Source organism: Patiria miniata, unplaced genomic scaffold (genome assembly GCF_015706575.1).
Source record: "Patiria miniata isolate m_02_andy unplaced genomic scaffold, ASM1570657v1 HiC_scaffold_29, whole genome shotgun sequence".
Classification (NCBI taxonomy): domain Eukaryota; kingdom Metazoa; phylum Echinodermata; class Asteroidea; order Valvatida; family Asterinidae; genus Patiria; species Patiria miniata.
In genome coordinates this window covers 22,659,312-22,673,149 of record NW_024037068.1, presented here as the reverse complement: position 1 = coordinate 22,673,149, position 13,838 = coordinate 22,659,312, and the positions used below count along the sequence as shown (strand labels likewise).

At 39.4% G+C, this 13,838-nt stretch overlaps 1 protein-coding gene across 7 annotated transcripts in view; it reads left to right on the top strand.

Moving 5' to 3' along the window:
• Positions 1–6,532: 6,532 nt before the first annotated feature.
• The window catches only part of LOC119736252 (glucose-6-phosphate exchanger SLC37A2-like), a 40,093-nt gene continuing 32,787 nt past the window's right edge, over positions 6,533–13,838 (top strand). For 4 of the 7 annotated variants that reach the window (XM_038210294.1, XM_038210296.1, XM_038210290.1 and 1 more), the window contains exons 1-2: positions 8,185–8,406; positions 13,487–13,711. In XM_038210294.1, coding sequence (XP_038066222.1) covers positions 13,644–13,711 — 68 coding nt within the window. In that variant the 5' untranslated portion in view covers positions 8,185–8,406; positions 13,487–13,643. Of the gene's footprint in view, positions 6,641–8,184; positions 8,407–13,486; positions 13,712–13,838 lie in introns of those variants that run through there. The other 3 variants (XM_038210291.1, XM_038210292.1, XM_038210293.1) reach the window with 3 other exon arrangements.

Below are 13,838 nucleotides of genomic sequence, written 5' to 3'. Positions count from 1 at the left end.
GTGTGTGTTGCTCGAAATTTCATCGATGTGCGTCACGAAAATTTGACGCCCAAAATGCTGATGCACGTGGCAATGTGTAGGGAGTGACGTCATTTGAGAGACCTATTGGGGAGATATTTATGAGTTATGTGAACATTTATTTACCTCAGGATTGACAAATGTTGGTCAGATTTTGCAGCGGGCAGTTCGTGACGTAACAAACCTGTTCCCTTGATTGATCTCTAGTTAACAATTGTTGACTGCTGTTATGTGGGATACAAGGGCGGATCCAGGGGGGGGGCCAAAGGGGGCCATGGCCCCCCCCAAAATGTGACATCGCAATAAAGGCAGGCAATGAGTACACCACCATCTTTTCCTCAAAAAAATTGGTTAAAGTGGTCAGAAATTGCCTCAGATCGCACCACAGAGCATCTAGAATCCAAAAAAGTTTCGGGGACCTCACGGGCCCCGAACCCCACCCCGTAATTTTTTAGACCCACTTTTTTTGGGGGCACCAAAATTTTTTTTGGCCCCCCAAAAAATTGTGTTCTGGATCCGCCCTTGGTGGGATATGACATTTTTTAACACCCGAGTGGAGCAGGTGCCATGCGCCCCGAGGAGTCTAAAAATGGCGTATCCCATATTACAGCAGTCAACAATTATTTTGTTAAATCGTGCCAGTAACTGAAAAAAGATAAATGGTTGTCACTTACTGTGTGAGAAATAAATTAAATCACTGCGATGTAACCTTTGATAACTAAAGGTTTTGATGTCCTGCCGGACATAAGACTTAGCGTTTGACGTTGTAGTTCTCATTGGGCAAAGCTAATGCACTGGCAGGTTCCACGCACGCGCACAACACACGCAATGAATGCAGTGCAATATCACCCTCAGTGTGTGACATGCATTTTGTTCAGACACGTGGCAATCCTAGACCAATGAAATTACAGTATTCAAGCAGGAGTTTAATTAACCCTAACCCCGCAGCGTAATTTACTAGGAACCATACCCATTCTGGCAAATTCCAACACCCACATGGGAAATTGTACACACACTGTTGGACTTAGTTTCTGGAGGTATGCCAACCCTAGTGTAAAAGACCATCTGTTTAGGGGTACTGTACCTATCCCAACAGATTTATACACAAACCTGCTGTTGAAGTTTGATGGGTTGTGTTCCGTTAGGGTTAACTTGCATCACAAATCAACCATAAGTCGACTATAAGTCCCTGATTTGAACCTGCTCATTGGTGATAATATCGTTGAGAATTTGAGATATTATGACAAATGTTGGAACGTTAACTCCAACTTGTCAAAATGAATGCTTTTGCGATCAGAACTCATGCAACATTTATGATGAGGGTTGTAACATGAGCTCGGTAAAGACGGGGCAAAAAGTAGTATTACATGCAGAAAGGCTAATGCTAAAGATAATTCTGAAGGCATTAATACAGACTGACATGCATAATCCACTCAAGATACTTCAATCCTTGTAAAAGTAAATACTTGTACATGGCATTTTGTTTTTATTTATGTTTGCCACTAACTTGAATACACCTTGAAATTCAAAGATGTACTATTAGGTATTCTTTCTCTGAAAGTTTTGTAAATTTGAAACTAAAAAATTGCTTTGCAAAAGTTGACATGCCTTTTTTGTCTGCTGTTGAAATTCGAAGCTAGAAATAATTACGTAGGTAATTTTCTTGCAGATTTGGTAAAGAAATTTAATACTGGATGTTTAATTAATACCCTCCCCCCCCCCAAAAAAAAAAAAAAATAATAAAAATACATTGATGCACCCTAAAAAGTAATAAGTAATAATTATATAATAAATGAATAAATAAAGGCAAACTAAAGAACATTTAAAAGAATAGTTCCAGTGGAACAGTCAAACAGAAAAAAACCAGTTGAACAAAAAATCTCAGGGTTATGATTTATTAACAACAAAATGTTATTTGTTGCTTTGGTGTGATTAAGTTGCTTTAGATTTTGCCCTTCAGTGTGTTCAAAGCTGTGTGAGTTTGGGTGTGTCAACCACAAAACCCTTATGGATGATCTAAGCTTAACTAAATGTAGGCTTGCTGAAGAGGGGGGGGGGGGGGGGGAGGAGGAGAATTACAACAGAAGGCGGAACTCTCTTCAGCAGGACTGTCATGTATTTTTTGTGTAAAAAGTGTGAGATCGATCAACATTATATTGCCAAGATGTTTTTAACAAACTGTTCCCTCAAAGTCCATTGTATATTATTTATGAAGTTACATCGTTTTCAGTAATTTATATTATGTACAAAGTACATCTGGGGCATTTTCCAAAGCATGGCCTGTCTTCAGCTTCGCATTCATTTCTGGATCCGGAATAAAATTGCCTGTCACGATTTATGATGTGAAGTTGTGCCGGTGTAGTCCATGTGAGCCGAAGCTGGACACAAAGCCAGTATTTAAAAAGTCCTCTGCATTCAAATTATTTTTACACATTGTCATTGTGTACTTCAGCTGTGGTTGATTGCAGATAGCACTTGACCAAACGGGTAACGTGTGAGTTAATGTAAAACAAAAAAACAATATATCTTCTCAGTTTTACCAATAATGTACACTGTACATACAGTTGTATTTGTACAATTTATATCCATTACAGGAGAGTGATCTCCCTAAGACTGCTTATTTTGTGTGTCCTATTGAACTAGGTATCGGAACTCCCCCCATATTTTCTTTTTATTTTCAAAAACAGCCTGGGATTTCTTGGTCTATGATCAGAATAATCTGTTAAACAATAATTTTGTATTAATAATTTCCTTGTTGTTTGAAACCATTTCCATCCAGTTCTAGTTGGTTACAACATGAATGTAAAACCAAGCCGAATAAATCTGACAGTACCTATGAGAAGTTCATTTCAATTGTTAGACGATGTTTTTAAATTTAATTTAATTAATTTAATATTGAACGGATCGGACGTCTACAACACAATATACTTTCGATCCATTCAGTACTTGAATAATTCGATATGATCATGGAGGAATGTTTATTTCTCCATGATAATGATACACGCAAGGTCTAAAATTCTGCATGCAACCATCGTATGTTCAGGTGCGCGTGCAGCCCTTAATAGACCATGACGTCACGCTTTGTTTAAGCGTCCCGGCCCACCTGGCTCAAGAAAGCAGCGAGACATTATGTCTTGGGTATACATGTATTCGGAAGCGGCACTGGCGTTTCGTGGACGACTACTGTACTGGGGGGGGGGGGGGGGGTTATTTCCCTCTTCCATGTTAATACATGTAAGTCGAGGGGAAATTTAAAACAACTGCACTGCAAACAAAAGGTCAGAGTTTGCCCAACTTTTTACCCAGCGTTGGTACAAAAATAAAGATCCACATCTTTTGAGCAAAAAATACCCATCGGCCGTTGGGCAAACACGTGGCTTAAACGGGGGAAAAATTGCAGACGGAACAGTTGGGTACTTTTGATGAGGTCCGCTCATAAGTCCGACGCCTCATAGGTCCGACGCCTCATGAGTCCGACAAAATCGCATCCCCTTACCAAATAAAGGCCTGTTAGTTCGATGCCGCATAGGTCCGACGCCTCATAAGTTCGACGCCTCATAGCTCTGACGCCTCGTAGGTCCGACAAATTAAATGCCTCGTTTTTCCGACGTCGGACTTATGAGGTGTTGGACCTATGAGGCGGAAGAAATCAATTTTATGCCTCATAAGTCCGACGCCTCAAAAGTCCGAAATTTCGGACTTATGAGGCGTCGGACTTATGATACGGCCCCTTTTGATAATCCATTTTAGTTGGGTAAATGTAACAAACCAATTGTTGGTAAGCCATTAACCGAAAAATTGTCGATAATTTTTGACAGGTTGGTGGTTAGTATTTTCTCAATTATTGGTTACTAAGAAGAGTCATGTTGGATACTATATTGTATAGATTTGCTCAATTTGAGGGCATTTTTTGTTGACCAATGGTTGGTGTTTGCGGAATGCTTCAATAATTAAGGATGCCTAGCGAGGCTTTTTTTTTTGGGTTTTTTTATTACAAACATCATCAAACAGCAAACTTTTGAACACTTTTAAACTTAAAACTTTGAAGAAAAAGCCTTTAAAGAATTTAAAGGGGGTTGATCACGCTACATGATTTTCTTTTTTTCAATAATGATCATTTTAAAATACGATTTTCAAAGAGATGATTAAAATTAAATATGCAAAGTTTCCCTTGATCAACTGACAATAATACGCTGATGACGTGGTGTTCAATTATTTCAAAATTAAATATCCAGACAACATGATATAAAATTATATGTTGGTGACTTAGTTTTCAATAATTTCAGAATGAAATATAACTCAAATCAAGACAACATGCTCTGAAACATAATTATGTCGATGCCATGGTTTTCAATTACTACATAATTAAATATAACTGAAATCAAGCATGTTCTGAAAAAAAATTAAAAACTGTCAACTAACGATGATTGCATTCTGTTACAATTCAAGCTGTTCCAAATTATGTTTGATATTGGAATTTGGTCCTTTATGTGCAAAATGGTAGATGCGTCTCAGGGTAACATGGGTGTCCCCCCCCCCCCCCCCATTTATTTTTGGCTTTGAGTCTGTATTTTTTCTCATATTCATGTAGATAAAATGTTATTAAACATGTCTTTCAATCATAACGCATTTTAACCCTTAACCAATATATCTAGCACTCCTCACTTGTGAAGGATAATATTCATTTGTGGGCTGATTTTATTAAATACGAGTTTGAAAGAGATGTTTAAAATTAAATCCGCAAAGTTTCCCTTGATCATGTGACTGACAATAATAAATATTGATGACTTGGTTTTAGTAAGTTTATCAAACCATCAAATAGATACCCATGGAAAACGTTTGCCCAAATCATAGAAATAATGATTTAACCAAAGTTTGACAACATGCTATTTTACCTAACTCAGCTGAAAATTGTATGTTGTTGCGGTGAAATTGCCCGGTGACTGCTCTATGTTCCGACACCTCTATGTTCCGACTTTCCTATGTTCCGACTATATTATGTTCCGACAACTCTACTTATGTTCCGACACCCCTATATGTTCCGCCAACCTGCGCATAAGATTGTGTTACTCCCGGTACAAGGGCGGATCCAGAACACATTTTTTTTGGGGGGGGGCCAAAAAAAATTTTGGTCCTCCAAAAAAGTGGGTCCAAAAAATTACGGCGTGGGGTTCGGGGCCCGCTTAAGGGCCCCGAAAAAAATTTTGGATTCTAGATGCTCTGTGGTGCGATCTGAGGCAATTTCTGACCACTTTAACCAATGTTTTTTTGAGGAAAAGATGGTGGTGTACTCATTGCCTGCCTTTTTTGCGATGTCACATAAAAAAAAAAAATTGGTTTCGTTTTTTTTTGGGGGGGGGGGGCATGGCCCCCTTTGCCCCCCCCCCCCCCCCCCCTGGATCCGCCCTTGTCCCGGTAAGAGTTAGGTTTAGGGGTTAGGGATAGGGATAAGAATCAGTGCAGTCGGAACATAGGGGTGTCGGAACATAGGTCGAGTAGTGGTGTCGGAACATAGGAATGCCGGAACATAGGTTGATGAGTTGTTGGAATACATGTATAGGGGTATCGAAACGTAGGGGTGTCGAAACATAGATCTAAAAAATCCAGGATCTCCAAAACTTAAAGTTTTCATTTTGTGTTGGCGCGCGCCCCTCCCCTGAACCTGTTTTGTCGCTAGAGGGTGCTCTTTTTTCTCATCCATTCATTCACATTTCATAAAGCCGTATTAAGGTTACGGGAAGTCAAAAAAAAGTCATAGATTCCTCTTCGTTTTTTAATAAGTAAACTTCATTGGTAAGCAGCAATTTTTTTTTATGGGGGGGGGGGGGGGGACTGAGAATTTGTTGGCCCCAGGCCCCCCCCCCCCCCCCCCCCCCCCCCCAACCCGTAATCTGACTGGTCATGTCCGGCAACATATCGATAGACTCTACACTGTAAAAACGGTGCTTAGCATACAAACACATTTCTAAACACTAATTCTGTACCCACTTTTTCCACACGTTTAGCATCATGACATGTTTAGATGTCCTTTTTCTGTGACACGCATTATCCGTTTATTTGACATGTGCAATGAATAATATGTGTAGTATTTAAACACCTTTCTAAGCGCATTTAGATATACAATCCTAAGCACATGTCCAAAACGTAAACACGTTTAGTTTCACAGCATTAAAAAGTGGTAAACGTTTAGAATTGAAACACATTCCTAAACGTATTAAACTCTAAACACCGTCTGATGTGTTTAAATGCTAAACACTGTTTTTACAGTGTATCTTATTTGATTAAATGATGACAACCTGACTATGATGGACATGCTAACAGTATTGCAAGCTGGCGATGACGGTAACAAAAGCCACGCGCGTAGATAATAATAGGAGAATAAAACGATCACGTGGATGGTAACCTATCGAAGCGCGTTTGAAGCTCATGCATTTAGTGTACTGCCTCCTTTGTAAGCAATTAAAGGCTTACTGCCGCGGCATCAAAAGCTTTGCGCATCGCTGATGATCATCACGTGGACATCATGTGTACATGTAGGCGGACACTTCTCCCCATCATTCTGTTGACTATAGTTTAGAGCAGAAAACCACTAGAGGCTGCAAGCACCGTTTTATACATTCTGGTAAGTTTATATTTACGCTGCAAAAAGTGTCCCTAATTATAATTATATTTTCAATACTGTTTTGTTTTTCATGTATTTCCAAATCTCTGCTCTGTTTCGGCTTTATTTTTTATTTTCTACATTATTCAGAACCCTTTAATGTCTTCACGAAATCGGTCATAGGCCTACTCTGTAAAAATGTGGTATTTAGGCAACAACAAAAATAGTCGGTCTCTGGTCAGACCGAAGTTCCGGAATTGATGCGGCGACGCGTTTTTTTTTTTGGGGGGGGGGGGTGGCTTTTTTTCAAGCTTGTATTGTACAGACAAGGTGGGTACTGGTATCGTTTCGGTTTTGCGGTAACACCATGTGGTAATAACTACTGCTTAGAAGATATTAGTTCTGAGAAGAACTTGTCCTGCTTATTATCAACTTGCTAAGTAGTTTTTGTTCTGTTTAGAACAGTCCTGCTGTAAGTTCTAAAAGAACTTGTCTTTGGTCTCAACGTTTCGACTAGCCTGCTCTAGTCATCGTCAGGAGACTGGGTGGGTACTATTTTGCTTTTTTGTGTCCTCATTATACATTGGTGTCCTCCATAATTTGCCTTGGTGCCTTTATCATTTGCCTTGGTGCAATTTCCCCATTCCTTGGTGCTCCTTGGTACAAACATTTGAGGAGGCGCGGCAATAGAGGGCGCTGTTGTAGCTTCCGTGTTAATTTGAAGGAAAAAAAAGGTTGACGCGCATGATTAAAATCGACGCGCGCGCTGACCAGAGACCGAGTATTTTTTTTGGCCTTATAATTATAGGCCTATATAAGAGCAAGTTTTATTCGGCCTTCGAGAAATGTTGGCACTAGTAAGCCGACCGCGACGCCAAAATCGCTCCATGTCCGTGGAAAAATGTGGAGGGTGTCTTCCGCCGGGTCACCGGGTAGTACACAATTCGGGTCGTCCGAATTTTCCCCTACGGACCGGCGATCAGTTTCGTCGATTTTTTCGTGACTGCGTTTTTGCACAGGAATTCCTGTAACTTAATTATCATGGGCATCAATCGGTGGGGGACGGGAACCCCCCCCCCCCCCTCCACACACACACACACACACTCATATTTTGAAGCGGGGAAATTGTTTGCCCCCCCCCCCCCCCCCCCCCACACACACACACACTTTTTCTTCCCTGAATAAAAATTCAATGACTCCAAACTCGAAAATAATGTTTATAAAAGATGATCTTTTGCTAAAAAAAATGGTTTTAGTGGTCAGAAATTGCCTCAGATCGCACCACAGAAATTGCTTTTCTATAACTGTATAACTGTCTACTCCGTCAACTAAATTTACATTTAACTCCCCACATTTTCATCCCAGCTCTACGCCCCACCCGATCTACGATCGGGTAAATCAGCTTGTAAAATATGCGCAGATATATGCGCCGAGTTCTTCTTACTTTTTTTCAGCCGCAGCGGGTAGTGAAGCCGATGTTTGAAAAACCTCGAGCTATTCAAGTCTAGTTCCCACATCATCAGATCGCCAACTCACCAAAAGGTCGGCGTGTAGTTTGATTGACAGACTCTGTTAGTTACTTCCGTAGTTTGTTGCCGTTTGTTGAAGTGTACCGGTATCTCGTGATCAAATTGTTTGTAGTTTTATTGTGAAATTTGTCACACAGGCAAAGGGCTATGGCTATTGATCGTGCTTGTGAGAGATACTGACGATTTAGAAATTACGATTTCAGGTTAAGGAAGGAGTAACAACATGCCGTCTGGACACCGGGATTTCTGCTTGAAGTTGTAAGTTGATCATGTTCACTGTTCATGTGGCCTAGCTTCATGAGCTTGTGTAGCCCTGTCACGCCCCAACTATCGCATCGGTCCCAACTATAGTTGGGCCTGTCCCAACTATAGTTGGGCCTGTCCCAACTGTAGTTCCACAGTTGGGCTGGCCCAACTATAGTTGGGCCTGTCCCAACTATAGTTGGGACGGTCCCAACTGTAAGTTCCACTGTTGGGCTGGCCCATCTATAGTTGGGCCACTCCGATCTTTTTATTTTGCGGTGTCCCAACTATAGTTGACATTGATGTACAACTGTAAAACGTTCCCTACAGCTCTGATACACGTCTGACTTTACTGGGGACCACTGAAATTAGTTATTGATGGGGCGAATCTATAGTTGGGCCACTCCAATCTTTTTATTTTGCGGTCCCAACTATAGTGTACATTGTTGTACGATTATAAAACATTCCCTACAACTCTAATACACATCTGACTTTACTTGGGACCAATGAAATTATCTATGGGTGGGGACCATCTGTAGTTGGGCCACCGCAATATTTTTATTTGGCGGTCCCAACTATAGTTTACATTGATGTACGACTATAAAACATTTCCTACAGCTCTGTTACATACTGTCCGACTTTACTTGGGACCTTTGACATTAGCTATGGGTGGGGCCCATCTATAGTTGGCCTGTCATGGCAATCTTTGAATTTTGCAAAATGTTGCTGGACAATAAAACCCAGCAGCAGCTGGACAACTCATCCAACTAGGCAGTACCACGTGACCGGCCAGCCTTGCGGCATGCATGCACGTCGAATACACGGTGCCAGCGCCGCGGAACATTTAATCCAACAAGATCTATCAAGCATGAAGCATCCGGCGCAACTCCAGTCCTAACTATAGTTGGGCCGACCCAACTGCCGCACTATAGTTGGGACAGTCCCAACTATAGTTGGGACCGATGCGATAGTTGGGGCGTGACAGCCCCACTAGTGTGGCCGTCGGTATGCTGCGCTGAACCTTAGGTTCAGCGCAGCATACCGACGGCCACACTAGTGGGGCTAGAGCTTGAGTAACTCTAGCTGACATGCTCATATTCATTCGATTCACATGTTTAGACAGACGAATTCATTCACGGGTCTAGACAGAAGGGTGGTTTTGTTATGTTTTTGATGGAGGGGTCATTTCAAATATATTTGTCCACAAATTTTTTTAAATGCCAAAACTATGACAAGTTTGTCAATTTAGTTATTAGTATTTGCCGCCAGTATTAGTATTTGCCAATTTTGCGGGGTTCTGAACCTATGTATGGGGTTCTGAACCTATGAGGCTCCACTACGTGGAGCCTCATAGTTCTAGGAGTATTTGCCGCCATCTTGTTCAAGTGAAGCCGAGATCTACATGTGGGCAATTCTTTGGTAACGGAATTACGGAATTTTGTCACTTTGTCAAGGATTATTCTTTCCCAAGAAAATATGTTCAATGCTAGGCAACTAATCTAAATGTGGAAAGGGAGCCAAGACCCAGTAGAATTGATTGACCGCTAAAAAAAAAAAAATTCACAAGATTACCCTTTAAGGGGCGGAGCTTAATATCGGTAACGGAATTACGGACGGAGGACAAGCATATTTGAGTTCTCGCATAAATTAATAAAACTCTCTGAAGTTTTGAAATTTTAAAATTGGACACTACCTGTTATTTGTAGAGTTCAGGGGTGTTGTTAACTACAATGTAGAACAAAGTTGAAAAAATAATCACTCTTTTCATAATTTGCATTTTAATCACGGTAACGGAATTACGCCTGGGCGGTAACGGAATTACGCCATAGGTTTACATGTAATAGGTAAATGCAATACATTAACATTGAATTCAACATAAACTCATCACAATACAAATTTTAGAAGTATATAAAATGCCACAAGGGGAAAGCTCAGTGAAAATTAGCTGATCAAAATGTAAATGTAGGCCTAAACATGTCTGGGCTTCATTTTTTAGGTCAAAGGTCAAGGTCAAATGAAAGCAGTCTGGTGATGGCTGCATTGCCTGTTAGCAATGTACATGTATATTTATTTTTTAACGAAAATCAAATTTTACTGTGAACAATTGTATTATCGTATTTCGCTAGTTTCTCGTGGAAAATACAATAAAACTGTAGGCCTACTGGTTGGCATCTCTGAGCAAGGGAAGATGCTAAGTTATGCCAAGTAGAAGTACAAGTACAGTCTGGTACTCAACTTTCATACTTGTTGTGGAATATATTTTCTCTGGGAACCAGACAACGGCTTTGGCAACATATTTAAAGGGAATGTACATGTACATCATTGGCTTTTGCTGTAATGTTCAGAAATGAACTATTTGAGGGGTTAGTATAATAGATCAAATATTGTTATACTGACATGTTTGAAGTTTTGCGTTCAAATGCTGGAAAACCAAGAAAAACAAAACTGTTCAAGTAGTCTGGTTCCTTGACTCCATTAAAGGTAAAATGGATCAATTTATAGATGCTGGAAAAGTGGAGGGTAAGGGAACCAGACTAGCTGGCCTGCACCCGTTCATAAACATGTAACAAATAACAAACAAAATTTGGACTGGAAAGAGTGTAAAGTTGGAGCAGTAGTTGAAAAATAGTTAGGTTTTTCCAACGGTGGTCGGCCGACCACCGTTGGAAATGTATACAAAAATATCATTTTTTTGAAAATTACTTCACACCAGGTGCCATAATTTTACAGGATGCTTGAGACTGTCATTTACCACAACCTACATGTCCTAGTAAGGTATTTCGTAAAAACTTGGTAGTTTTATTTTCTGATGTTTGTAAATGTATATTCCCTTTAAGCATCCAAACAACTATTAGCATTTTTTAAATAGTAAAAAAAAAAGTAAAAGTAAAAAATATCAATGGAACACCTGATTAATTTTAATTGCATAATAGCAAATTAAAAAGGGAAATGATTTAACAAGTAATTTAGTATTTAAAGTTATTGTTCAAGGTTTACATGCAAATCTCATATTTAATATGTCATGTACATGTACATAATCTGGGGGAAGTGTGCATACTTTGTGCATGCGTAATTCCGTTACCGTAATTCCGTTACCGTTTCGTAATTCCGTTACCACTTAGAAAAATGCCAAGAAATTACTATTTTAAAGTTTTTATTTTTCATTTATGTTTATAGTAGGGTCTTTTCTCAACATACATGATTTGTAGAAAAAAAGCAAGAAAATTTGTGAAATAAGTAACTTTTGCCATTTTTTCGGTAACGGAATTACGTGCTAATTTTGACATTTTTAAATGAAGGCCTACACTATATATATATATATTTATATATATATTTAGATTTTTTTTTAATGACCCTGAGTAATGTTAGTAACTTGTAACATCATAAAATAAATCAAATCTTTTCCCTATCATTCAGAAAGTAATACATACACAAAATTTTATTTTTTTACCAAATCTGAACGTTTTTAATCATAAATTACAAAAATCACTGTTTTTACCAGAAATATGTATTTTTTTTTAATTTCGTTTTTTGAACTGAATTCCCCATTTAATTGAGGTCTGGAAAAAGTACAAAAAAGGTTTAATATGTAAATATTTATTTTTGACATTTTTTGCTCTCCCATGGAGAATCGCCCATGTGCGTGAATAGGAGTACTATTATTGCACGGGGGAATCCCTTGCAAAAACGGCACTTTAACTTTGTTGGGTGTTTGTTTTAGCTTACATATATTTTTTTTACAATTGTTTTATGTTTATTTACATTCGTGATAACAAGTATACTGTGTAATGTGTTACATGATAAATAGTGACCTCATGACAAATCATCACATAATATATCAAAGAGCAATTTCAAAAACAGACAAAGCAGCTTGTGTTTGTACACGAACACATTTTTAGTTTTAACTCACGTTTTGCGTTTGTTTTTATAATTTCTGCGGTAATACTTTCAATGTTCAAAAGTCTTTAAAGTTTGCTGATGCTGGGTTGACGACTGTTGACGCTTGTTGATGCCAGTTGACACATTTTAGTAGGACCAGTAAGAATCATCAACGTAGAAGTACCGGTAGTATCTTAGGCCAAAAAAAAAAGTCTCCGGTTTCTGGTTTGCGCACGCGTTGCCGTAGCCATGCGCGTCGGCAAAAATAATAATAAAAATTTCAATGTAAGATGATGTCTCAAAACCGCCAAACTCAGTGGTTTGATTGGAATCGCTCTGATGCGCAATTTTAACGTGTTTTTAGATGGGCTTTATGGAGTATTACGTGGCCTCTAGAAAATATTGGCGCGGTTTACACATATCGCGTAACATAATAAGAGCGCGTGACCATAGCCTTTGTTTGCTCAATAAACCTATCGCGGTAGAATCGCGTCAACGCAGCGTATGAAGTATTGTCCAATTACATGATATACAAATGGACGCGGAACGCGCAAAATCTGAGACAAACAACAGTTAATGTGCAAAATTCCATAGGGTTGTCTTTGGCGTGGCTAACTCGCAAACGGTGATACATTGTAGGTCAATTCACAGCGTGTTCTTGTCGTGCCTAGGTTTCATTTATCGATGTCTATTACACGACAGCGGGTGAATTACCGAAGACTCAATATAGAAAGCGCCTGCTGATTGGTTCAAATCTTGAGGTCAAAAGGTCTTGCATAATTAATCAGCAAATCTGATCAGATATCCCTCTTGTCCAAAAAAGAAGAAAAAAATTGAAAAAAACAAAATTAATACAAAATTTCTGATTTCTAGATTATGCTGCTCTCATGCTCATGTGACAAATTCAAGTGTTTCCTGAAATACACTTTTTGAAATACTGAATTGCAGGTGTATGATTATATTCATTTTCCTCTTCGCTTTGTTTGCCTTTTGTGTTTTTTTCCCCCCTGCATACTTGAATTTGCACTCTGACCGCACTTGTGTGATAAAGAAAATGTCCAACTGATTGCAGGATTATAGGCCTACTGCACAAAGTGCATTGCGGTAGTCATGCAGATCTGGTAAAGTGCCTAATTGTTTCCCTTCTATCCCTTGACCTTTTGGTAGTGATCTTATAGCAGTTATCTTAATTAATTTATTCATGTATATTTTTCAGGGTCTGATGATTTCTGTAGTCGTATAAAGTAAGCGTACGTACATGTGCAGGTAGCTGTTTGTTCGGGCACTAGTGTGCGATATTTTGCCTCTTTTGATCACCCACGAAGTGAGGTATTCCCATTGAGTTTGCGTGACACAGTTCGTCTGAACCAGCCATGGCCAGGCTACCTGTCATGGCCCCTGTGCTCCATGCTTGCTTCCGGGGAAGACACCAAACGTTGTAGTAAGTATTTGCACCGTCGTTGAATTTGTGTGTATATTTCACGTAAATTGTGCCCTCATGGAGTGAAAATTCTTGGAAAAGAATGAAATCGTTCTCTGTCACAGCCAAGTTATTTTGGTCTTCTTGG